At 42.2% G+C, this 25,696-nt stretch overlaps 1 protein-coding gene and 1 non-coding gene across 6 annotated transcripts in view; both read right to left on the bottom strand.

Moving 5' to 3' along the window:
* The window catches only part of LONRF2 (LON peptidase N-terminal domain and ring finger 2), a 38,079-nt gene extending 27,135 nt beyond the window's left edge, over positions 1 to 10,944 (bottom strand). For 2 of the 5 annotated variants that reach the window (XM_010959068.3, XM_074354409.1), the window contains exons 1-2: positions 9,685 to 10,938; positions 2,303 to 2,421 (exon numbers count right to left, since the gene is read on the bottom strand). In XM_010959068.3, coding sequence (XP_010957370.2) covers positions 2,303 to 2,421; positions 9,685 to 10,360 — 795 coding nt within the window. In that variant the 5' untranslated portion in view covers positions 10,361 to 10,938. Of the gene's footprint in view, positions 1 to 2,302; positions 2,422 to 9,684 lie in introns of all 5 variants that reach the window. The other 3 variants (XM_074354411.1, XM_074354410.1, XM_074354412.1) reach the window with 3 other exon arrangements.
* Positions 6,140 to 6,211, bottom strand: TRNAT-AGU (transfer RNA threonine (anticodon AGU)). The gene has a single exon. It is a non-coding gene; the product is annotated as a tRNA-Thr (tRNA).
* Positions 10,945 to 25,696: the final 14,752 nt, after the last annotated feature.

Here is a 25,696-nt window from a genome sequence, read left to right as displayed (position 1 = left end):
ATCGGCTCTGTCTGCTTGTCAACAGTTCTAAGGGGATAACATTGTCTTGTGTACACAAAGCACTTCAGCTGGAAGTTTCCCACACAGGTACACATAACAGTAACCAATATTTGCATTTTTGACAGTGTATCAATAAATGTTTATTCACTGAATGAATAACATTTAAATAGTTGTAAGTCTTACAGGTTCCCTGGTTGGGTAAGACCAACTTAATCATGTGCCAATTTATATTTCTGCATATGGGCAAATCGTCTGCTAGCACCGGCTTATCTCTGTTTGCATCAAACGCTTGGAATCGATACCAGCATGACTGGCTTCTTGAAAGGGCAGTTCTGCCTGCATAAAACACCTGCCATAGTTGCCCCACTGGAATCTTGAGGCTGGTTCTACAAGTGCTCCCATCTCATCTCAACTACAGTCGGCCAACTTCATCCTCCCCTCAGTCCTTTACAGTTACCTTCCAACAGCACTTCTTCCCTTACCCCTTAGTTGTAACAGTAACCTGGAAATAAATCCTCAAGCTTTACCATCTTACCGTATTCACTTCTAGTGATTGGTCTTCTCAAATCCCCTATTTCTTCTTGACTCAGTTTTGGTGGACTGTTACACTTCTAGAAACTTCGTCGATTTCTTCTAGGTTGTCTAATTTGTTGGCATATAATTGTTCATAATATTCTCTTATGGTTTTTTGTATTTCTGCAGTATCAGTTGTAATTTCTCCTCTTTCATGTCTTATTTTCCTCTCTCTTTTCTTATAGGTGTGCCCAGCCAGACAGTTTGTCGATTACTACCTTCAAGTGATTTATCAGGGTGCATTTCTGCTGAAGTTATTCTTCACTAGATATTTATCAAGAAATGAGATCCACAGATTTACAATAAACCCTAAAGATATAACCAAAATTCCAAAGGCTAAAGATGCATTTTCTGCCTCCCTGACAGTTACAATTAGCCATATAAGTTTGTAGGAATTAAGTCAGCGATACACTGCTGGGATTTTAGCTCAAAGATCAATACAGTGGAGAAGAATCTAGCTTCAGAGGGCAATGTAGGTCTACGGTCAGTCAGAAATGCTAGACTTATAATCGGCAACTATTCAGGCATAATGACTCCTGACAGAAATTACTTCAGAAGAAGAATAGCTCAAGCGATCGGAGAAAAGGCATCAGAAACACAACAGGAAATGTTTTTAGAGAAGCAAATAAGCAACAAACGTGGTCCAACAGATATCTGCTTCTCTTTCGTAGGCTCATCCCCAAGGCCAGCTTGACACTCAGTCTAATGTGAAAACATTTTATTTTAAAGGATGGATGGTTAGATAGAAGGAAGGAAGGAAAGATGGATGGATGGAAGGACGGAAGGAAAGATGGATAGAAGGAAGGAAGGAAAGATGGATGGAAGGAAGGAAAGATGGATGGATGGATGGAAGGAAGGAAAGATGGACGGATGGATGGAAGGAAGGAAGGAAAGATGGATGGAAGGAAGGAAGAAATAAAGGGAGGGCAGGCTACATCCATCTTGTCTATTAACCTTGGTTAATATCTCTTCAGTGTTTCTTAAACAAAGGTGATTAAAAAGTAGTATAGCAAGAGAAAAATATTTTTAATTATTAGATAATAGAGAATGCTATAGGTGTTACTCTCATCACAGCTTCTTTAAAACTTTAAAATCTCTTAAGGGGTTTAAAATTCCAAGATTCATGAAATGAGTTACAACTTCTATTCTCTGGCTTCCTACTCTTCATCAAGGACAACTTAACAGATCATTATTAGGTTAGCAAACCTTATTTTGGGTCACCAGAGAGAAAAATATTAGACCTTTCCAACCGAGACACAGAGACTAAAATTATTTCAAAATAAAATTACTCCAAAATACAAAATATTTGTCCTTTTACTAACACCACTCATATGCATCGCGCATATTACAGACTGACTGCTAATCACGATTGTTATGTGATCTTCCTATTTAAACTATAATCTTAAACATTTCCTCTTCATTCACAAACCTGTAAAATTCTATTATTTTGTTTATATATTTGTTCAGTGCATAAGGCATATTATTCGGCTAACTATCTATGAACAGTCATCTAAATTAGTGTCTCTTTTCTAGATCCAGCTGGAAACGTGGTCATTTAAACTGAGCTGGTTTATTATGAAGTGGACTGCTACATTTAGACTACCTGTAACTGGAGGGAGGGACATGGACACTGTCTGTTGGTACCTAATCACAATGCTCTTACTTTAGCCTTAAGAAAATCCCTGTAAATTTACATTTATTGTTTCCAAAGCCAATCAATGACAAATACCTTAGGCAGGAGAGGTTCATTCTGACAAACAGCACTGGCGTCCTGCAGAGCCTGCTCATAGTTCCTCACGGTTAAATATAACTCTGCTCGCAGCAGCAACAAAGAATTATCACCAGGAGCTGAAAAGACATGAGGAATGGAAGTAAATAAAAATGACTGCATTTTTTAAAAAATGATCTTTAAGTCATTAAAAATATTAAATTAGAAAACAAACATTAAGGTAAAATAAATAACCCCTCCTCTAATCATATATAGAGCCCACTAATTTGATAGGTGTATTGTACATCGCTTCTCTCAGGAAGTCAGAAAAAGGATGAAGAAGACTTCAAAATGCACCAAGAAAAACAGACTGCTACACACACACTAGCCACAACATAATCTCCAATAATGAACTTGAGTAGACGCTGAAGCATATTAATGTTATAACTATGTATTTAAAAAGAAAAGTCATTTCCTTGGAAGTACACAGGGAAATTCATGCTTAAAAACAGGAAAGTAAAACACAATTTGTTTTCCATACAGCTGTGTGGATGCGGATTTATGAGCATAATTGTACCTACAGTATGTTCTCTTAAGTGGGAGAAGAAGGAAATAAAGAGCCTTCTTTTTCCCTAGGTTCCTGAAAACAGAAGTGATCTGGAGAATTACTCATATGTTACTGAGGACTCAGAAACCAAGACTGACTCTCACTTCACACTGACGATAGTATGTGAAGTGAGTGACGAGGCAGGATACCGTGGAGACATGACACAGTCAGAGCTCATGAGAGCAGGACCATCACAGCTATCTTTTCATGCTGCTGGACATGGTTCACTCAACCCATATTCGTTGTAGGATCTATGAAATAGGACTGAAATGTTTTGATCAATAAATATTCTGAGCATCTAAGATGTGTTCTCATCTCTCTGCTTAACACGTATCTTCAGCGTGCTCCAAATCCTCCATCCTGACTCTTTCTCGAAGTAACTGCTTGGTACTTTCCAAACGCTACTCTCCATCTCCTCTTAGTTTACACAGTCAACTGAGCAAATGTATATAAAAGAACTCATGCAAAAAGATATTACATCAAGGCATGGTGAGCAGGCACTGCTTATAAATGTATTATTGCTACAAATGTGTAATAGAGAGGTAGTATGACAGGAAAAAAGGGGGAGGAGGAGAAAGGAACAGCAAGAATGGAGAGCCAAACAAAAAAATGCTGAATTTTTAAAAAAGACACTGACTGGCTAGAGCAGAGATCAACAACTTTTTTTTTTTTCTGTAAAAAAAAACCCCAGATATTAAGTGTTTTAGGCTCCGCTGGGCAAGAAGTAAACTCAAGAATATCATGCAGGTACTTATGTTAACGAGAGGAAGCAAATTTTCACAACTTTTTCATTGGCAAAGTTATTCAATTTATAATAACTTAGTACTTTCTTGTAATATAGGTCTACTAATTAGAAAAGTGGAATTCTTTTGGAGAAGATAACATTTTCCTCAATTCAGGTTCAAAGTTAGTGCTCCCCGTCATCAAAGTCAATTGATGCATCTTGAAATAGAGAAATCTTCTTTGGAGATTTTTGGAAATCTCTGAAAAGAAAAAAAGTCACTGCAATTCTAGTTTGAGCTTGGGAAACACACCCACTGAACTCTGTGTGAGAATGGAGATTTCCCATCTGGTTCTCACCCTGCTGAAGCTGATTCTCGAGAATCATCTGAACAACCGTATCACATGCAAACAATCAGTGCTGACTCCTGCGTCCGAGTATTTGTATTGTGTTTCCTTCTACTCTGATATTGCAACAACAGTGGTGATGGTGGACATTCCCCTTTTATACTTCAATTTTTAAAAAATGTGTCCAATGTTTTAACATGAAGTATGTTTGCTATAATTTTCTAGAAGAGAGTATTTGTCAAGTTAGGTAGGTCACCTCTTTTTCCTAGTCTTCTGTGAGGGCATTGTAACAAGTGGGTGTTGAATTTTATAGAATGCTCTCTCAGTTATCTAAGCGATTACTTGTAGAGTATCTCCTCCCTGTTACAGTAAATCACATTGAAAGATGTGTCTAATGTTGAATTATCCTTACATTCCTTGGATAAGCCTTCCTTCTAGACCTTTAACTCTTATTACACTGCTGGATTCCAAAGAACTAAGAAATTTAATGAAGGTTTTGACATCTATGTACATACGTAAGACTAGCCTATAATTTTTTCCTGTGCAAGCTTTACCTGATTGTCGTATCAAGATCATACTAACCCTATAAAATGAGATGGAAATCTTCCCCCCTTTTTTTTTTTTTACAATCTAAAATAAGACAGAAATTAATCTTCCTTGAAAGTTTGACTAAAAATAAAGTTACCATATGATCCAGCAATCCCACTCCTGGGCATATATCCTGAGAAAACTATAATTCAAAAAGATTCATGCACTCCAGTGTTCACAGCAGCACCATTTACAACAGCCAAGACATGGAAGCAACCTCAAAGTTTAATCAGATGACTGGATAAAGAAGTTGTGGTATATTTATACAATGGAATACTACTCAGTCATGAAAAAGAACGAAGTAATGCCATGTATAGCACTATGGATGGACCTAGAGATTATCAGGCTACGTGAAGTCAGTCAAAGAAAGAAAGACAAAGATCACATGACACCACTGATGCGTGGAATCTAAAAAAATATATATATATATAGACACACAAATGAACTTATTTACAAAATAGAAAAAGACTCACAGACATCAAAAACAAACTTATGATTACCAAAGGGAAAAGATGGGAGGGATAAATTAGGAGTTGGGGATTAGGAGATACACACTACTATATATAAAATAGATAAACAACGAGGTCCTGCTATATGACACTGGTCTTATCTATCCATATACATTATATCAGTATTTATGCCACAACCAAGTAATGCACAAGTAATACAACAATTTAACTTTATTTACACATCTTAGCTTTGTGCTCCTGCCATGTTTTATTTTTACATGTTGTAAATACCATAAACCATTAATACTGCAGTTTGCAATCATCAAAATTCTCCTACATTTCTTCATGTATTTATTCTGCCTAGTGGTCTTTATTCCTTCCTTCAGTTCCATGCTTAAACTCCCTCATATTTATTTATTTGGATTAAAGCATCTTGATTTTTCTCTTAATTTCTGATAGATATTTATTTCTGGGTAAAGAATTCCAGGTCGATTTTCTTTCAGCACTTCCAAGATATTATTCCATTATCTTCTAGTTTTAATAATTTTGTTGAAAAGTCTTATTTTGGTGCCTTTGGAGGAAATGTCAGCTATTAGTCTTTTTAGGGCTCCTCTGAAGTAAATACGTCCTGCCTTCTCTAACTGCTTTTAAATTTCTCTTTATTTTGATTTTCAGTAACTGGAGTATAAAATACTTAGATATGTTTTGTTTGTTGTGTAAATGCATTTGTTTATCCTGTTGGGCTTACTGAGCTTCTTGGGTCAGTGAGTTAAGGTTTCTCATCAGATCTGGAAAATTTCAGCCATCTTTTTTCAAATATTTCATTTGCCACTTCTCCTTCTCTCCTCTCCTGGGGCTCAAATCTCATCGACTCTGGAACTTCTGTCTGTGTCCCCAGTATCTCTTATGCACTATTTTGTTTATTCTTTTCTTCCCCTCTGTGATTCCGTTTAGGTATGTTCTATTGATCTATTCTTGACTGTTCTCATCCTGACTTCCGACGTGTCCAGCCTGGTTTCCAAACCATCCAATTAATTCTCAACTTCCAATACTACATTTTCCAGGTCTACACTACCCATTTGGCTCTTTTTTGGGGGGGGGGAGGTAATTAGGTTTGTTTATTTGTTTGTTTATTTATTTATTTATTGGAGGTACTGGGGATTGAATCCAGGACCTCATGCATACTAGGCATGCACTCTACCACTGAGCTATATCCCCCCACCCCATTTGGTTCTTTTTAGTAGACAGTTATCTACTGAGTTATCTTTTCATACATGTATCTCTATTTTCTTTAACACACAGTTATTTTGAATTCCACTCACAATTTAATGGCCAAAATTAGTCACATGGCTCCACCCAACCACAAGCAGGCCAGGAATGCAATCCTACCTTGTCTGGAGAGGGTATAGAGAGAGAAATATTTGGGGAATAGCATTAATGATTACCTTATTTGGCTAGGGTCATATAATACATGTCATCCTAGATTTAAACACAAGCATCTCTGATTCCAAATACATGTGACCCTTTTACTGTAACAGAACCTCTCTTTGGGTCTAATTTATTATGAAGTTAAATTTTTTAATAGGATTTTAAAATTTTTTTCATGATAAAACAGATGTTTTTATTGATATACATTTTTCAATAAATTTTTAAACTAGGGAAACTTGGCTTTCTTTTCTAATCTTTGAACAGAAATCTTCTCTAATCTTTGAACAGAAAATGAATACTGAATTAAAGTTCTCTTGATGAATTGACTGCAATACTCCATGTTTTTAAAACTCTTAAATTGAGGTCTAATATGCGCATGGGGAAGTTACAAAGTAGGAGTATGTAATACAATGAACTATCACAAAGTGAACACACTTGTGTACCCATCTTCCCAAAGTGAACATCACCACTACCACTGAGGTCCCTCTCATACTTACAGTAACATTCCCCTTTTTCTTCCCCAAAGGTACCTACCACCCTTACCTGCTTCTAATATGCCATAGTAATTTTGCCTGTCTGGACTTACAGACAAATATAATCATATATTAAAAGTGCTTTTGAGTCTGGCTTCTTTCATTTAACATTATGTATGTGATTCACCCACACTAGCATATAACTTCAGCTGGCTTATTTTCTTTCTATGCAATATTCCATAAAGACACCATGATATATTTAACTCATTCATTCTGTTCTAACTGGACATGTGGGTTCCACTCCAGGGCTATCTCTAACAATGTATATACTTTCTTGTACACCGTTGTGCATTCTTTCAGTGCACACATGCACACATCTCTTTGCAAGTGCTTGGCCAAAGGTATTTAACATTTTCAGATACTGCTAAACAATGTTCCAGTGGTATAATTTGCAGGCCCATCAGCAGCATACAAATAGTTCTCATTTTCTACAACTTCTCCAACAGTTGGTATTGTGAGCTTTCACATTTCCAACAATTGCTCTCTAAAGTTCTAAATTGTTCTTTAAACTTGTTTTGTCTAAAACAGTAGCCACTAGACACTGGTGGCTAGTGACAACAGGAGATGGGGCTAGTGCAACAAAGGAACTGAGTTGTTCATTTTTTAGAATTTTAACAAACAGAAATTTTAAACACCAATACTCTTCAGGTAGTGGGAAACTTTTAAGTAATTTGGAACAACTTCGATATGAGAATCTACTTTTTCAATGCTGAATTTTATGAAATCTAAACACCGAGGAAGTATTTTTGAAGAAAATTTTGTGTTTGGATTGGGGTGGAAGTAAATGAAAAATACAAAATGAATTTCTAAGATTTAGTTAAAAAGTACAATCCGGATTTTTTTTTTACATTGAAGATATGCTGAAATAATATTTTGGTTGTTTAGGGTTAAAAATATTTTAAATGAATTTCACCTGCTTTCTTTTTACCTTTTTAAAATGAGTTAAATTAAATTTACATATGTGGCTTAGACAATATTTCTACTCTACAGTACTGCTTTATACCATATATACATTAATAAGATAACTGAAAACTCAAAAATACACAGTATGGATATGGTGGTTTCAAAAATGGTACAATTATTTGTTACATAAAGCAATTTAACTGCTCTATTCCAGCAGAGAATCTCCCAATTTGGATACAGGTGTGCCTTCCAAAAGAAAAAAACCTTAACCCTAGTTTAGAATAAAATGCATATTGACACAGCACACAAGAAGACTCTTTTAGTAATAAAAGATTAAACCAAGTCTTCTTGACTAGTGATTTAAAACCATTTCACTTAGAATGATGATCTCTAGGTCCAACCATGTTGCTGCAAATAGCATGACTTTATTCTTCTTTATGGCTGAGTAGTATTCCATTGTATAAATACATCACAATTTCTTTATTCAGTCATCTGTCAATGGATATTTAGGTTGCTTCCACGTGTTGGCTATTGTTAATAGTGCTGCTATGAACCCTGGGACGCATGTATCTTTTCAAATTAGAGTTCACTCCAGATATACACTCAGAAGCGGGATCATATTGTAAGTCTATTTTTAGTTTTTTGAGGAATCGCCATACTGTTTTCCATAATGGCTGCACCAAACTACATTCCCACCAGCAGTGTAGGAGGGTTCCCTTTGTCATTCTCAGTGAACACAGAAAGAGAAAGAAAAATACCATATGATATCACTCACATGCGCAATCTTTAAAAGGAAAAAAATGACACTTTGAACTCATCTACAAAACACAAACAGATTTGCAGACATAGTAAACAGTCATGATTACCCCGGAAAGAGTGTGGCTAGGGATACATTCGGGAGTTTGAAATTTCCAATGTTACCCACTATATATAAAAACAAATTAAAAAAACAAGTTTCTTCTGTACAGCACGGGGAACTCTATTCAATATCTTATAATAACCTTTAGTGAAAACGAATATATGTATGTATATGCAGGACCTGGACATTGTGCTGTGCACCAGAAACTGACACACTGTAACTGACTGGACTTCGATTAAAAAAAAATTTTTTTTTAAGTCTGTTTCAAAATCAGCTAACAGAATTCAGAAAGTAAATCACCCTCTACCCACACACAGTTCTCCACCGAAAACAACTGTTAACAGATCACATCCATTCGGAGTCAAACACAATGACCGTGACAGAAGTTTGGGCTTCCTTTAAATTACATCCTCTTAACAGGAGGGCAAAGAGAGATACTGGTACTGGTCACAGACTTAAGTTTGAAGAAAAAAAAATAATAACCTTAAAAAATAAACCACACTGGCCAGTCGGTATATAACTACCTAAAAAACTAATGACACCAGAACAACATCAAATCGCCTTGAGAGAGGAAGGAGGTGAGAACCAGACAAACAGCAGAGTGAAAGAGCATCCTTCCTGGGTTCACCAGCTGAAACCCGCCCCAGGACAAGGCTCTCTGGTCTGCGCTGCTCCCCGAGGGTGTGAGCTCTCTACATTTCGCTGCAGGACGGGTGAAAACCCCTGGCCATCCTCCCACTCCTCTACAGCTGAGATGGGGTGAAAGATGGCCTTGGCCTTAAAGGGCGGCTCAGCAAGGCCGCAGAGGTCCTGGAAAAGACACCCCCCGGGTGCACCTGGCCTCAGCGCCCCGCCTTACAATCTTCAGGAAGCGAAAGATCCCCGGAGCCCGAACAAAGCCGTCCCGCCCCCGGCCCTGCCGCTCAACAGGTGCGCAGGTAGGCGGCCCAGCGCCCGCGCCGACTTACCCAGGTCCAGGGCCTGGTGGCACCGGAGCAGCGCGGCCTCCGGCTGTTGCTGGCGCTGCAGGCTCCGCGCCTGGCCGGCCAGCCTGCGCGAGCGGCACTCGGCCGGGAAGCACTTCTCCAGCAGGCCGCTCAGCACCACGTTGACCCGGCGCGCGGGCGGCCGCCCCGGCTCCGCGCAGCGCTTGCACACCGTGAGCCCGCACGGCAGCGTCACCGGCTTGTGCAGCAGCCGCTGGCAGCGCGGGCAGCCGAGCAAGTCGCGGGGCGCGGAGGGCGCCGAGGCCGACGGCCCCCGGCTCGGCGCCTCCTCGGGGGCGCGGCCCGCCTTCCCGGCCGGCGGCCGCCGCTCGTGCGGGCCCAGAGCGCGCGCCAGGCCGGCTGCCAGCTCCCCCAGCTCGTCGGGCCGCAGCGCCCCGAGCCGCGCGGCGCCACGGAACGCGCCCAGGGCCTCGGGGAGGCGGCCCGCGCGGGCCAGCGTGTCCCCCAGCCGCAGGCACAGGCCGCGGTCGGGCTGCGCCAGGCCGGCCAGCGCCGAGCGGAAGAGCTCGGCCGCCGTCTCGTACTCGCCCGCGCGGAAGGCCTCGTCGCCCTTCTCCGCCCGCTGGGCGAACGGCTCCCCGCAGTCGCCGCCGCGACACGGGGGCGGGGGCGGCGGCGGGACCGGCTCGGGGCTCATGGCTGACGAGCCGCGGCGACTAGGCCCGGAGGGAAGAGCGGCGGAGGAAGGATGCTCGCCGCATTCGCCGGGAGCCGCGCGCGTCTGAGGGTGGCGCGCTGCGAGCCGCGCGACCACTGCCCGGGGCGGGCGTCAGGTGGGGCCACGTCCCCCGCGCGGCGTGGGCGGCCGGGCCCCGCGGGGCCGCAAGCCCAGCGGCCGAACCCCCTCCGCGGGAAGCGCCTATCCCGCTCCACTGGAGAGAGTAGCCCGGCCGCGCGCCGGGACGTGACGACCCCGCTCCCGCCTCGCCCCGGGCGGCTCCGCGCGCGTCTGCGTGCGCGCTCGTCTCCACGCGCCCTCCGCCCGCGCGTTCTCCCCGCTCCTTGGGCCGCACCGCGTCCCCGCCCGCCGCCGCCGTCGCCGCCGCCGCGCCGGGAACAGGTGTCCTGGCCGGTCCCGCCGCCCGTTCCCCTCACCGCGCGGCCAGCCTGGCCCCAGAGGCCTCGCCGAGACCACCTGTGCTGTGGTTAAAAAGAGAACCGATTAATAAGTACCAAGGGTGTAATGTGCAACGTGGTGCCTCTAGCTCACACCGTTGTATCACATCCGAGGAAGGTGTTCAGAGAGCAAATCCTGCGCGTTCTCATCTCAAACAGAAAATTGGCTTTTCCTTTCTTCTTTCCTTCCTTTTTATTGTATCTAGATGAAAAGATGGATGTTTGCTGAATCTACTGTAGGCATTTCACAATTAATGTAAATCAAACCATCATGCTGTACGCCTTAAACCTACAGAGTGATGTGTCAAGTATTTTTTAATTGAAGATGGGGGTGCCCACTGACGGAAAGTTCGTTACCCAGCACATCACTGTATCCCTAGCTTTGATTTAGGTTATTGTCTTAAATGACCAGGAAGCTCTTCAGACCTCATCGTCAGCAAGCTTCTCTTAACAGAACTCTAAATTTTAGAGTTCTTTTGGGGGCTCTAATTTAGACAGAGCTCTAATTTTAACAGAGAATGTGCGGAAATACCAAACCAGGTACTGGGAAGGAAGAGAGGTTTGAGAAATGGGTAGTCCTAATGTGTCCTCCATTGGGAAGCAGAAATAGAATTTCTGAAACTGGCAGTGCTACAGAGAGAGGTTGCTGGAAGGAGGGAGTTAAAAGCTACATTGTTGTATAAGGAGGGACTCAGTGTTCCTTCTGCACTCATTAACCGGTATTTAGAATTCCTCATTATTCAGAGCCTGCACTTCTCGCCCTAGTGTTGAATCATCTGTTTTATTCTATGTATTTGAAAGTAATAAAATGCATTACAGTATTCCAGACCCGTACTGTTCACTATTTCAAGTTGAAACGTCTTTATTCTAAATTTGTGAAGTTTTTATACATTTAAAACTGGCTAAAGAAAATATAAAATACATACATCAAATCTGGCTTTGGAAAGAGGGAAATGCCTCATTAAGTGAGGTGAGAAAATTTTAGATGAGTTTGTAGAAGGGAAAAGGAGACAAAAGTCCCACAGTAAAGAAAAATGCAGAGTAAATCCCTTATGACCCCCTCCACCCGCCACCTCCACCTACCACCACCCACCCTTTCCATGAATGGTTTTTCTCCTTAGCTTTCTATTTTGACTGACAACAGTTGTAAAACTGGGTTTTGATCTGTTCTTCCTTACTGAATGGTTTGAAATTTTCTTTTTAATCACTCTTTCTGTTTTCACCTCCTCTCTTACATAGTAACAATTCGTCTGTTATTTGAAAGACGCTTATCTAACAAATATCCAACAGCCAGGAAGCTGGGTTGGGGTAGGGGGAGCTTCTGAGTAGTTGAAACTGCTGCAACAGACTACACTAAAGATCATGAAAACTTATGATCTCAGATCCTATTTGTCCCTATTTTAGACAAATTTCTAGCAAGAGAACAGAAAGGAGAAGCTTGTCTGAGCTATGCCTGCTGAGAGCAAGAAGTGTTTAAAGCAAAAATATCAGTGTATTACAAGGTTTACAACCTGGGGAAACAAAATGTGTGACCAAAATAGCACAAAGTCCAGCAAAGGAGAAACAGGAAGGTCACTACCTAAGGATCTAACACCACATGTGAATGGTGTAATCACTTGAAGGAATAGTCTAACAAGCTAAAGATATGAACTCCAAACCCTAAAGCAACCACCTGGATAACACAAATATTCATAGCTAAAAACCCAACAAAGGAGATAAATGAAATTATTTTACAAAAATAAAGTCTATTAATCCAAAAGAATGAAGAAAAGAGAAGGGGAACAAAAAACAGATGAAACAAATAGAAAACAAATAGTAAGGTGGCAGATTTAAACTCAACCATATCAAATACAAATATTGAACAAGTATAATTGATGTATGTATATATATACACACACACATATATATAGAACACTCCACCCAGCAATAGCAGAATGCACATTTTTTAAACAACCATGAATATTCATAAAATAGACCATAACCTGAATAATAAAAAACACTTTGACAGATTTAAAATAAATGCAATCATACAGAGTGTGTTCTCTGATCATAATGGAATCAACCACAAATCAGTAACAGAAAGACAATCCCCAAATTCCTAAACATGTGGGAATCAAACAATACAATTCTAAATGATTTATAGGTCAAAGAAGAAATCGCAAAGAAAATTTCAAATACATACATAGAACTGAAAATGTAAAATACATACAGAGAGCTGGTTATAAATTAAAATACATATTAAAACATGTGGGATGCAATGAAAGCAAGGCTGAAAGGAAAGTACTAAATGCTTACCTTAGGAAAAAGTAAAGATTTCAAATCAGTTATCTAAATTCTTATCTCAAGAAACTAGGGGAAATAAAATCACATATGAGTGAATCCCCAATAGGATTAACAGCTGATTTCTCATAAGAAACCATGAAGACTAGAAAACAGTGGTATGATATGTTTAAAGTGCTAAAAAATAGACTTTCAACTAAGAATTCTGTATCCACGTCCTTCAAAAATCAGAGGAGAAACTGACATTCTTAGATGCATAAAAACTAAGAGATTTTGTTGGTATCAAACCTGCCCTACAATAAATAATAAAGTCCTTCAGAGTGAAATGAAAGGACACTAGACAATAACTCAGATCCACATGAATAAATAAAGAGCATTGGGAAAGGTAATATGTAGCTAAATATAAAAACAATGTAAGTGTATTATTTGGTTGTAACTTTTTTCTCCTATGTGAATTAAAAATAACTGCATAAAGCAAAAAAACTATAAATCTGTGTTGATGGGCACACAATGTACAGCCTTCAATTCATATACAGTTAACCCTTGAACAGTGCAGGTTTGAACTGTAGGGGTCCACTTATATGCAGATTTTTTCAGTAGTAAACAACACAGTACTGCATAGCCAGTGGTTGGTTGAGTCTGTGGATGCAGAGGAATATGGGGGACCGACTACAAGTTATACATGGATTAACCCTCACGTTGTTTAAAGGCCAACTACATTACAAGAGTAGAAAGGCTGGGAGATCAGTGATGTAAGATGTCTTCTCAAGAAACTAGGAAAAAAACAAAAAACAGAGAGAAGTCAATGAAATAGAACGTATTCATACAATACAGAAAAATCAACAAAGCCAAAACTTGTTTCTCTGTAAAGAATAATAAAATTGATAAACTCCTACAGCAAGATCAATCAAAAAAAAAAAAAAAAGAGAATCTAAATTACTATCAAGAGGAATAAAATTACTATCAGGGGCATCACTATAAATTCCTAAGCCAAAGATAAGAATATAAGAGGATAGTATAGAGGGAGGGTAATAGCTCAGTGGGAGGGTGCATGCTTAGCATGCACGAGGTCCTGGGTTCAGCCCCCAAGTACCTCCACTTAAAAAAAAAATACAAAGAATGAGAAAGAGGATACTATAAACAATTTTATGCCAATAAACTAAGCAACTTGAATGAAATGGAAAAATTCTTTGAAAAAAAATACAACTTAACCAAAAATGACACAAGAGAAAACAGAAAAATATGAAGATTCCTATTTCCATCACAGAAATAAAAACCACATATGAAAACCTCCCCAGGAAGAAAACCCCAAGCCCAGATGACTTTACCAAGCAATCTTCCAAACACTCACGGTATAAACAACACCAATATTGTGCAACTTCTTTTAGAAAATATAACAGGAGAGGATGCCTTTCAACTATTTATAAAGCCAGCAGGATCTCTACGCTGGAATCTGGCAAGACTTCACAAAAAAAGAAAAATTAAGTTCAATCTCTTTGATGAACATAATACAAAAAAAAAACCTAATTTAAATATTAGCAAATCAAATCTAGTGAAGTGTATGTGTAAGTATGAGTCTGTGATTAAGGATTTATTTTATCCGATAATATACCAACACTAAATGGGATTTTATTCCAGGATTACAAGGCAGGTGCAAAATTCAAAACTCAGTCAGGAGTTTGTTCTGCTTTCAGCATGACAGCATGAGGGGTTTCAAGATCCTGCTTCCCAGCAAAACTAATGAAAAACATGGAAAACAACAACTATTTAATGTGTCTGGAAATGGCCTGATGGACAGGCAGCAAATAAAGAAACAATTTTCTAAACGTAATAAAACCCAGAAGGAACTGCAAGCGTCTGTGGTATTTGAATCAATGCCTTCACCCTCTCTCCCTCCCCTCAGCTTATTTAGATGGAAACTCCACCCCAGACTGGTACAGCAAAGACCTCAGAGCAGTTTCTTCCTCCCTCCCCCAGCTCCTAGTCAGAAGGCTCTCTTTCCCGGTGGGGCAGTGCATCAGATTTCTCATTCTGCCTGTAGCTACCTGTTGCTGAGGCCAAGTTCCAGGCTACTGCAGTAGAGAGGTGGGGACCCCCTTATTCCTTCCAGCCCACATCAAGGGTTGGAGGCTCTTCCCTGTGCAAAGCAATACGGAGAATACTGGGGCATCAATTGCCTTTGCTGTGGCTTGTGTGGCAGGGAGTCCATGATGAGAGAGGCAAGCTAAGGAGGCCTGGAACTGATGCACACAAATTCACAGAGATTTGTGTGCATCAGAGAGCACACAGAGAGCTCAGCTCCTAAAGCAAGGATATCACTTAGAGAGAAGAATGCCATTGTCCCCACCTCCCAGCACCAAAACAGTGGTTCAGAGATTTTGCCTGAGGGGATAAGCAAGTTCTATATAGATACGTCCAGAAAAGAACTGAGTTCATTTGCAATAGAGTGTGGAGATGTTCAAGTCTAAGGGCTTTCTCAAAAATGGTGCAAGTTGTGGTGAAATGCAATTGGGAGGAGACTGATTGATTCACTGGAGATAAAGCCTCCATTGCAGGCCAGCTATATGCCTGAAGGAAACAGGGAAAGAGAGAGCTGGAAGGAACTCTCTTGGGGTCATAACAAATCCTAAACACTGGCGTAGGAAACTATCCTTTCAAAGCAGACCAAAGTTGATTGGATTAGTCCGTAAAGCAATTTATGTCCCAGGCGCTATTGAAAATAACAGAGCAATAAACCAACAATTAGTGGAATTTAACAGCTGCATGTAGTCAAGGAAACAGACAGTCAAAGGAGCCAGTCACCTGTAGGGAGCCAGTTATCCCTACAGGCACACCCGAGGCAGTGCTGTCTGAGGAACGTCAGAGGCTTCTCACTTGAAGTGGGCTTGGGGGATAAACATGGACTTCACAAAAACAATCCAGCCAGTCATCAGACAAATAACCAAGCAAATAACAATAATAACCCCCAAGGGACAGGACTGACCAGTGCCCAGAGTTGTTATAATATATGGTATAAAATGACCAGATTCCAACAAAATCTGGTGATACATTCAAAGAAACAGGACAGTATAACCCATATGTCAGAAAAAAACAAATAGGAGACAACAGGAATTGGCTATAAAAGTGACTAGATGATGGATTTAACAGACCAAGATTTCAGAGTAGCCATTATAAGCATGTTTAATGCCATAATTAAAGAAATAAAGTATGGTATAATGACAACACTACAGGAAGTATAGGATATCAAAGAAGAGATAGAAATTATACATACTTAAAAAAATGGAAATCCTGGAGTTGAAAAGTACAATGCATGAAATGAAACATTCACTAGAGGGTGTAAACAGTAGATCTGAACCGGCAGGAGAAAGATTTCGTTATCTTGGAGATCACTCAATAGAGATTATACAATCCAAACAACAAAGAAAAGAAAGAATAAAGAAAAATGAAAAGCATCTCAGAGAACAATGGGACACCGAGTGTACACATGTAGCGGAAACAACAAAAGGAGATGAGAGAGCAGAAGGAGCAGAAAAAATATTTGAAGAAATAAAGTCTGAGAACTTCCCCAATATGATGAAAAACATTAACCTAAATACCTGGCAAGCTCAATGAATTCCAAGTAGGATAAACTCAAAAATAGCCACAATAGACAAGGAGAAAATTAACCATCTCAACTTTATTCCACCACAGACCTCTGGTGCTTTTAGGTATGCACTGTACGTTCTGGCACTGAAATAGTGAGCCAACTTTCTCGGGTAGATAAAATAGATGGTTATAGCATATTATTGAAACAAGAGTGATATGACTAATACTGTCACTGCTTGTCCTCAGTAACCCCGCTCTCTGCTGGGTTCACCTTGCTCCCTTAAGGTCTCCTTCTCACTCATATGGAGCATTAAGTGCCCTTGGTCCCTCCTGTGGAAGCAGTCCTTGCACATCCAACCCATCAAGATCCTCAGCTGAATGAGAAGCCCATCCTGAGGTTAATTCCTATATAAGGTTCAACTTCTCCAAAAGTATGTTTGCTTAAATTTACATTTTTACCAATTAGTTTGACTTTGGAGAGAGTTCCTATCACTAGATTATGAGCTCTGTGTGTCATATATTGAGCACCCCAGAGTGGTTGTTATTCGATGGTAACAAGGACCAGCATGATGACTATGATCTATTCAGTGCATCCTTCTGTTCCTGACGGGGGCGCTGAGTCAAGCTATTTTGGGAAGTCTGATGGTGTTTATTTACCAAACTAAGAGTGAAAGATAAAGCCAAAATATTCTACTTCTGTTATTAAATTCTATAGCTTTATTATTTACTAAAGCATCTAAGATCTTCTCGAATTTAAGAACATTTTTTAGTCTATATCACCTCCTGGACTCAAAGATTTGAGGACATACCATTAGGTTTTATAGCATAATACCCCAGCTGGGTAGCTGGTATTATTATTATTCCTACTGAAAAAAAACTAAGGAGCATACAGGGGTGAAGTAATTAATCATATGTCAAGAACCAAAATGAGAGATTTTGGATCTGGAAGCTACTTGATAGACTGATGCTAGCCTCTTATGGGCACTGAGTATGTTTGTTCCTTATTTTCACAATTATACTTAACACCACCATTATGTTGAGAAAACATGTTGATGCTCAAATGAGGAGGACTCCGTGAGCATTAAAGCTAAACGATGGATGAGGAATTCCTATAGGCTGCTGATGTGAAAGCCGGTCACCGTGGGAACCATCACTGATGCCTGTGCTTCCATACTGATCCTTGGCAGACAGTTTTTAAAAATCAGCAGACTGTACAGGATTCAGAGTACAAAAAATAAACGATGGAAAACATTCCACCCGCCTGTGACATAGACGCAGAGTGAGCAGGCGGTGTGAATTTCTGTAGAAAATGACCATCAGTCATTTTACAAGCTCGGAACTTGCTGCCAGCCGCGGAAACAAGCCATCATTAGTGTTAATGGAGTTATTGGCTGAGAGATAATGAGGCTGCTGATCAGACAAAAGCTGTAGCTCTGCGGCCTCTCTTCCCCTTGGCACTCCCTGAACCTGAGTGTGTACAGCGTTGCAATGGAAATTCCTCTCAGCAAAGCCTTTCACAATGTCCTGGGAAATCTCCTTCACAAAGCCGTCCTCAAACATAGAACTTGGTTTCTTGTATCATCTAGCTTTTGTTTTCCATGGTCCAGAACCTTCTGGTGAAAAGACAAGCAAGTAGCCGAAAAAGAAATTCAACATAAAACGACCCAACTCATTCTGTGTTGTCTGTGTTCACGGCTCTTTCTGGGCCTGGTACCCATTTCTCGGGCAACCTCAGGATACGCCTTCCCTGCTCTTTGCTTGTGCAGTAAAGGACTGTCTCCATCAAAGCCTCCCCAGGTGACTGCATTCACATGTGGGTTCCCACCTACATTTTTAGTGCCATCTTCCGCTAATACTTGGAAGGCAGAATCAGCAGGATGCTGTGGCTTCCCTGCACAGGACGATGATCTCAGGCAATAGAGGTTCAAGGTTGTCAGCAAAGTGCGTACATGATGATAGGGGAAGCCAAAAACAAATCAATGTACAGAGCACAAAGCTTTTAATGAAGGAGAATCCCAGGGAGTCACCTGGAAATAAAGCATATTTTTTTTATCTGTTTGCCAAGAATGGAAGTTGTAGGCTTACTGAAATCAACCTAAATTACACATAGATATAGATAAATGGATATGAATATTGTTTAAAAAAAAAAAAAAAGGCCCAAAATGGAGTCCCTTGTGTTAAGTCCACATCAGCAAACCAAGACTTAACCCCTAACCTAATTGCAGTTACAGCCTGCCCCAGGAATGTCATCATCAGTCAATCTGGAATTTCTGGTCAGCACCAGTGAGGGACTCCAAGTAGCATCCTTCTGTCCCCCATAGGTAGGTTACCTAAGCCTGAAATAACCCACTGCTTTCCTCCTTCTGCCATAAAAGCCTTCCATTCTGTACAGCTCCTCAGAGCCCCTCTCTACCTTCTAGATGGGATGTTGCCCCATTCACGAATCACTTAATAAAGCCAGTGAGATCTTTAAATTTTACTTGTTTAAAACGTTTGTTTTTTAACAGTATGTGTGTACTGATAGACACACATGCACGTACACAGGTCTCTGTCACTCCCAAAGCTTTTTCTGCATGTCTTGGGTTTACTATGTTTGCTGAATATTAAGCAGAAGAAACTTTCTACAGAAAGGATAATTAATTTACCTGCAAGTCAGAGCAGTTATGGAACAGGAAAACTGCTCATGATTGCTGCACACCTGGGATCAGTCAATGCTGATGAACGTGCAGTTCTGGGTGGGAATGGGGAAGATTTCTTTTTCTGAAACTCCCACCAAAGCCCTGAGGAGTGTGTTCAGGCTGAGCCCTCAGTGATAGACAGTTGCCTTCTTCCGTAGAGAGTTAGCTGGATTTGCAAGTTCCAGCGCGAGTAAGATTGGGTGACATCATACGAAGACCAAAGCAAGGGGTTCCAGTCTTTTACTAAGAATTACCTTCTGGAAGGGAAGACTTCCATTTGTTTTTCGAGTTTATGGTTTAATAAAATACACAAAATTTCCATTTCTAAGGCTCAGAGATGTTTGGCAATCTCTCTGTAGGCTTTGATTTCCTTTTCTCCACCTGCTCTTCGGCAGAGAAAATCTGACCATGTATGTCCTGGGCTGAATTTTCAGAAGAGTAGTGTTTGGTACTACCCTCTTTATAGCTTCTAAGAACACCTTAGGGAGCTTCCCTGACCACAAGGAAGGAACCTGGGTTTAGCGGGCGCTAGAGCGGGAGACAGCGCCCCCTGGAGGAAGACGGTGTAGTAGGCGAAACTGCTACCACCGGAGAGCTTGTGAGCAAGGGTGGCCCAAGGACCACATTGACTTGTGCACCTTTGACGTCCCCAACTGCAAATCGGGTATTCTCACTTCTGTCATCCTGTTCATCTTCTTATGCTTGGAAGTGAAGGTCAGAGGTCCTCCGTACTTCCCTCCTCAGAAACCACTTATGGTTTATCCAAAATTGTATGTGTTTTCATATTTGGCTATTTTTAAGATCAGTGAGAGAGACCACTGATGGGAATGCCGAAATTGTGAAACATCAGGAAGCAAATTAAAATTAATCACGAGGTTTCACGCAGATATTCTGGGGGAGAAGGAAACAGATTGTCAACTCTTTCTTTCTTTCCAGAAAAAAACCCTGAGGTCCTGGGGTTTCCCAGCCCTCCTAGCCTGGGCAGGGTGACCATACCTTTCTACAGGTGGTCCCTGGCCCAGAAGTTCACAGCTTTTGATCATAATTCTCTAATATCTAACCAACTGAAGACTAGAGGATACATCACTGCTTTTTCATTACCATTCTTCTAGTTCCCAAACAGTTTCACTGTGTAACTGGCTGATGGCCGACTCTTTATATTCTCTATGTAACATGGAGGTTGGTTCTAGTTTGTTTTTTGCCTTTTAGAAACTTCCCTGAAGTTGTAACATTGTTTTTTTTCTTTTCATTAAAAAATATCTATGACTCAGCAATTCTATGTTTTGGTATCTACCCAAAAGAAATGAAAACATGTACGTATACAATACGCAAACATTTCTATCAGCATTATTTATAAGAGCTAAACACTAAAAAATCCAAATATCCATGAAACAGTGAACACATTAAAAAAAATGTGGTATTTCCATAGGCTGGAATATCACTCTGCAGTAAAAAGGAACTGAACATTGATACATGTGACAATTTGGATGAACCCAAAAGACTGCTCTGAGGGAGAGAAACCATACTCAACAGTTGATGTGATGCAAGGGATTTTTAGGGCAATGAAATTATTCTGCATGACACTATAGTGGTAGCTACATGTCATTATGCATTTGTCAAAACCCATAGAATGTACAACATCAAGAGTGAACCCTAATGTAAACTATGGACGTTGGTTGATAATAATGTGTCCATGTTGGTTCATCGATCTTACCACACTGATGAGGGATGCTGAGGGTAGGGGAGTATATATGTGTGGGTGGGGAGGGCTATGTGTGAACTCTGTATTTTCTGCTCAATTCTGTTGTGAACCTGAAACTGCACTAAAAGAATAAAGTCTATTAAAAAAAAGAGTTGATGTGTTGTATGAGTCCATTTATATGAAATTTCTGGTAAAGGCAGAACTACAGAGACAGAAGGGAGACGTGTTTACCTGGGGTTGAAGGTGGGTACACGAATTGACCTCGGATGGGCATGTGGGGACTTTCTTAGGTGGCAGACATGTTCTAGAACTAGACAGCGTAACACAGGGTAGTAGTTGCACAACCACATACATTTGCTAAAAATCAAGCTGTAAAATTAAAACGGGTAAAACTGATGACTTGTAAATTAAATCTCAATTAAGCTAAAAAGCAAAAACTCCCAAATTTAAAAAAAAAATCACCTCTGGCTCCAAAAAGATTTTACCCTTAAAAAAATAAATGTTATTTTGACAATTGAACTTCATGGTTATTGAGTTGGCTTATTGACTTCAGGGATTTCTTTTGGCCATGCAAGTTTAAATCAGTCATGCCAAACTTGGGAAGCAAAAGAACACCATTGTCCAGGGTACATCAGACAGGTTTCTGCCCCAAGGGGAGGGAGTAGCAAGAGTGTGGCCGGTGCTACAAAGCTCCCGAGAAGGCAGCAAGGCCTTGAGTGGAGGGTCAGGGCCCAGGAGAGGTGGCTAATGCTGATTCAGCATTTCCATCTGTCACCCAGGAAGGGGGGCTAAGAGTAAATCTTCAGGCCTGCGGTTCTGAGAAATGCAGGGTCCCGAGCCCAGGTCAGTGTCTGCACAACAAGAAGTCAGGGGCTGAGCCTCAGAGACACGTGAAGCTTGGCTGGAACAGCAAGAAAAGGGGAATTCTTGGCTTACGTTGACTTCGTACTCAACGTCACCGATTCTGGCCTGTTACTGAGGTTTGACTCTACTTATTCTTGCAGGGAGATGGGTCATAGTTATGAATTTAGAAAATGGAACCCCTGTACTGATACAGAACCACAGGGTCTGTGGGCCAGATGCTTCAAACCTCTCTTGTATCGGGCATGTAGGAGGAAGGCAAAAGGAATACTCTTTCCCTTGGCGTCCAGATTGTCACAGTTTAGATCTTAAAAGCAATGGTTTTTAAGGGGTATCCTCACCAGCCACACAGCACCACCTGAGGCAGCCTTGAAAACCGGTTGGGACAGGAGATCCTACTTCCTTACTTCTGCCCTGCTCATGCCCAGCTCTTCCAGTCCACCTCAGAGGTGTGTCTACCGCACTTCCTGAAGCCCCTGCAGGAGCTCATCGGGGCCTCTAGACCCTAAGGTGGAGCAGAGCCAACCCACCCGGCTCGAGAGGAGACGATCATGTCCTTATTTCCAAAGCAGTGTCACCTGACAGCAGTTGAACCGCCAGATGCTCACAGATGAGTTTTGCTATCATGTACAGGAGGCTCGGACACAGATCTTACACTCAAGTTATTTGATTATTTGAAGAGATGAAAGAAAGTGCACATTAATATTCTTTGTGCAGAGGGCACTTTCCTAAGGAAAAAGGCAGCAAACAGCCCAGAAGAAGAAATTTAGAAACAGGAAGCTTTCTTGTGTGTGGAGACATTCCTCTTTTACCATCCCTGTCCTCAAGTTATGGGATGGGGAGGGCAGGATGTAGAAAAGCTGCTCAAGAGTCTCTGGGGTGGGCTGGGGTGGGGTAGAGGCAGCTGAGTTCATCACTTACTCCCCAGTGATGCTGGCAGCTGCGGAGGAGGGAGGTCCGATGTTGCTGCGGTGGTGCCCGGCGTGCAGTCCACGGGGGGCCGAGGGGGTCAGTGAGCGTCCTTGTAAAGAACGCCACACTCAGAATGACAGCACCTAATCAAGCCAGCATTCCCTGAGCGTGTGTTCGGGCTCAGGAGCTTCGGTAATCAATGCAAACAGTTCCTCCCTTTGAGGGTCATGGGGTCTTAGGTGGGACTAAGGGAGTGAGGAGTGGGGGCAATGGAGAGCAGGAAATATGAGGAGACAGAGCCGTTTAAATAATTCTTTCCTGTAATAGATAACTGGCCTGGGGCTTCCTGGCAGGGTGAGCAGGAGCTAGGTTTATTTAACCCGATACTCGGTTGGCAATCTCAGCAGGCCGCCAAGGACCTGCAGGAGGATGAAGATCTAATTTATCCCCCTTGACTCACCTGTAATAATGTGGGTGACAAAAGGAAAACAAAGACCCCTGAGGAAAGTAAAGGGAATGAGGCATAATGCTACTGTGCTTCGACCATTCCTCTCTATATTTTCCAAGGAGAGACGGGGCGGCGCGGGGGGGGGGGCTTGTTGAAATTGGCAAGCACAAATGAAAAGAAAGTCCAGAAGTTTGGGCCCTGCAGTGTTACAAAAATTGAGAGTTTACAGATTCCAGACAATAGGAAATAAGACTGAAAAGGGCCTTGAGCAAAGGCCCATTAAGACTTAGCAGGTAAGTAAGCGACTCAGGCTTTGAGGACAACACAGAGAACGGATGTGACGCTACTGTCCGAGCCTTGTTTTAGACTGTTGCGAGGTAACTGCTGTTAAATTGACAGGGAGACTGGCTGGGAGGTGAAGAAGCAAAGATATCATTCCCGAATCCTTCCTGTGCACCTGCCACTTCTGTCCCCCCAACCCCTGGAACCCCACAACCCTGATGCAGGGCTTGGCATGTCCAAGGGGCTTGGAAAATGTACAGTGAAATAGAATACACATTTTATAGCAATACAAGAAAAATTTAAATATAAAAAAACTTCTCTGCCCTTTGGCCTCCTCTCTCCCCCACACTGTGCATCATGTACCTGCATTAGGCATCCACCAACCATCCCCCCCTCACCAGCAGGAACACCTGCTCCACTGTAAGGAGCAACATCCTTCTAGCATTAACAAGACAGCTCCTTAAAAGATAACATTCCTTCTTGGTCTTGTGAGGAGTCACGACGACCCACCGCTCTGTACCTGCAGATCTGATTGTGGAAACTGTCAACATTACATCCAGACCTCAGTATCAAAAAGCCTCAAAACTTTCAAAACCGTGCTTTGACTTCTAACGGGCGGAACAGTTCTCCGAGCTTTCTGAGAGGCTGTTCCTGGTATAATCCTCAATTTGGCTAGAAAAAAACTTTCCCTTTCTTAGATCGACTGGTAATTTTCCGTCGACAGTACCTTGTCGCAGTTTCATCAAATAGGTGGCAAGGCTGCCTTCCTCCCGTTCCCCTGCATCTCGATCATCTTCCCTTCCAGGACAGGTTTCTGCCATTTCCCGCTGCTGAGATTCCAGCTGAACAGGCTGTGCTGGGGTTTAGAGGTGGGGATGTGTGCGTGGGGAAAACATCCCCCAGGAACTCTCTGGGCCCCCCTCCCAGTCAGAGGCTCCTCCTCCCAGGACCCCTTGAGGCAGAGCTGCGGGGGCCCCCTGCACGTGGTGACCGGCCATCTCTGTGCACAGTCAGCCACAAAGAAAACCCAAGCCTCTGGGCATTTTGCTGTATTGGCTCCCATCATAAGACCAACAAAACTAAAATGCATGAGAAGAGAAATCCAGTAAGAGAAAAGTGACCTAAGACACAAGGCTAGTAAGTCAGCCTGACATTATTAAACTTCCAAAGTGAGGAGTCGCCCTTCCTGCCTTAAGACCACTTCTTGGAGGCAGAGTCGCTTCCTATGCTTCTTTCAAATCCAAGCTTGATGCTACTTCCGAGTTCTCACCTAGACCATTCCTGCAGGGTCTCCCTGTCTGGGGGACGGACATCCCCTCCTTCCCTGGAGATGCCTCCTGGGGATGACCTCTGCCCCGCCCAGCGGAGACACTCCTAGCCATGCCCCCGATCCTGGTGCCCCTCCCTGGCGGTGGCACAGCCCTGACCCCACCCCACACTGGGGCCCCGCCCTGCAAGCCCTAAAGGTTCCCTCAACCCGCACAAGGAGCTGCGTGGGGCGCGGGCTGATCCAGCTGCCCAGGTCAAGGGAGACAAGGACCAGGCGCTGCAGGAAGGACCCGCTGGGTTCATCCAGGTGGCGTCTGTAACACTCCCTCTGGGCAGCAGCGTAGGGAAAATCTGCCCCAAGTGACAGGGGAAAAGGCACCTGTTCATAGGGCCCTGGAGGCAGGAAGTGGGTTTTGGAGATGGAAGGAAGTTGGCCACCCCAGAGGAGGGGAAGGGCCCAGCTGGCAGGGTCAGGGGCTGCAGGGGGTTGGGGTGAGAGTGCCTGTTTCCAGCTGAGAAACGTCCAGACCTTCTGCTGGCCCTTTCTACTTGCTTTGCAAAATGTTAGGAAAATGCCCCAAATCTAATTTCCAGGGTCCTGAGGTGGAGGGCACCCAGGTGTCCAACCTTTTTTTTCTGAGAGAAAAGGATATTTTTAATTGGGACTAACTTTAAGGCCTTAAATTCACATCTATCATTCAGACTGTGAACACTTCCAATAGGAAAGAGGTAATCAATTAACTCATCCGGTGTGAAATGTGTTTAACAGGACTTTGCTCAAATTCCACAGGGAAATAACTGGTGCTACATCCCGTGCAGGTCAGCTGAGGACGAAAGGCC

Source organism: Camelus bactrianus, chromosome 28, assembly GCF_048773025.1.
Source record: "Camelus bactrianus isolate YW-2024 breed Bactrian camel chromosome 28, ASM4877302v1, whole genome shotgun sequence".
Taxonomy (NCBI): domain Eukaryota; kingdom Metazoa; phylum Chordata; class Mammalia; order Artiodactyla; family Camelidae; genus Camelus; species Camelus bactrianus.
Note: the sequence above shows the minus strand (reverse complement) of the source record. Positions and strands in the feature narration are given on the sequence as shown.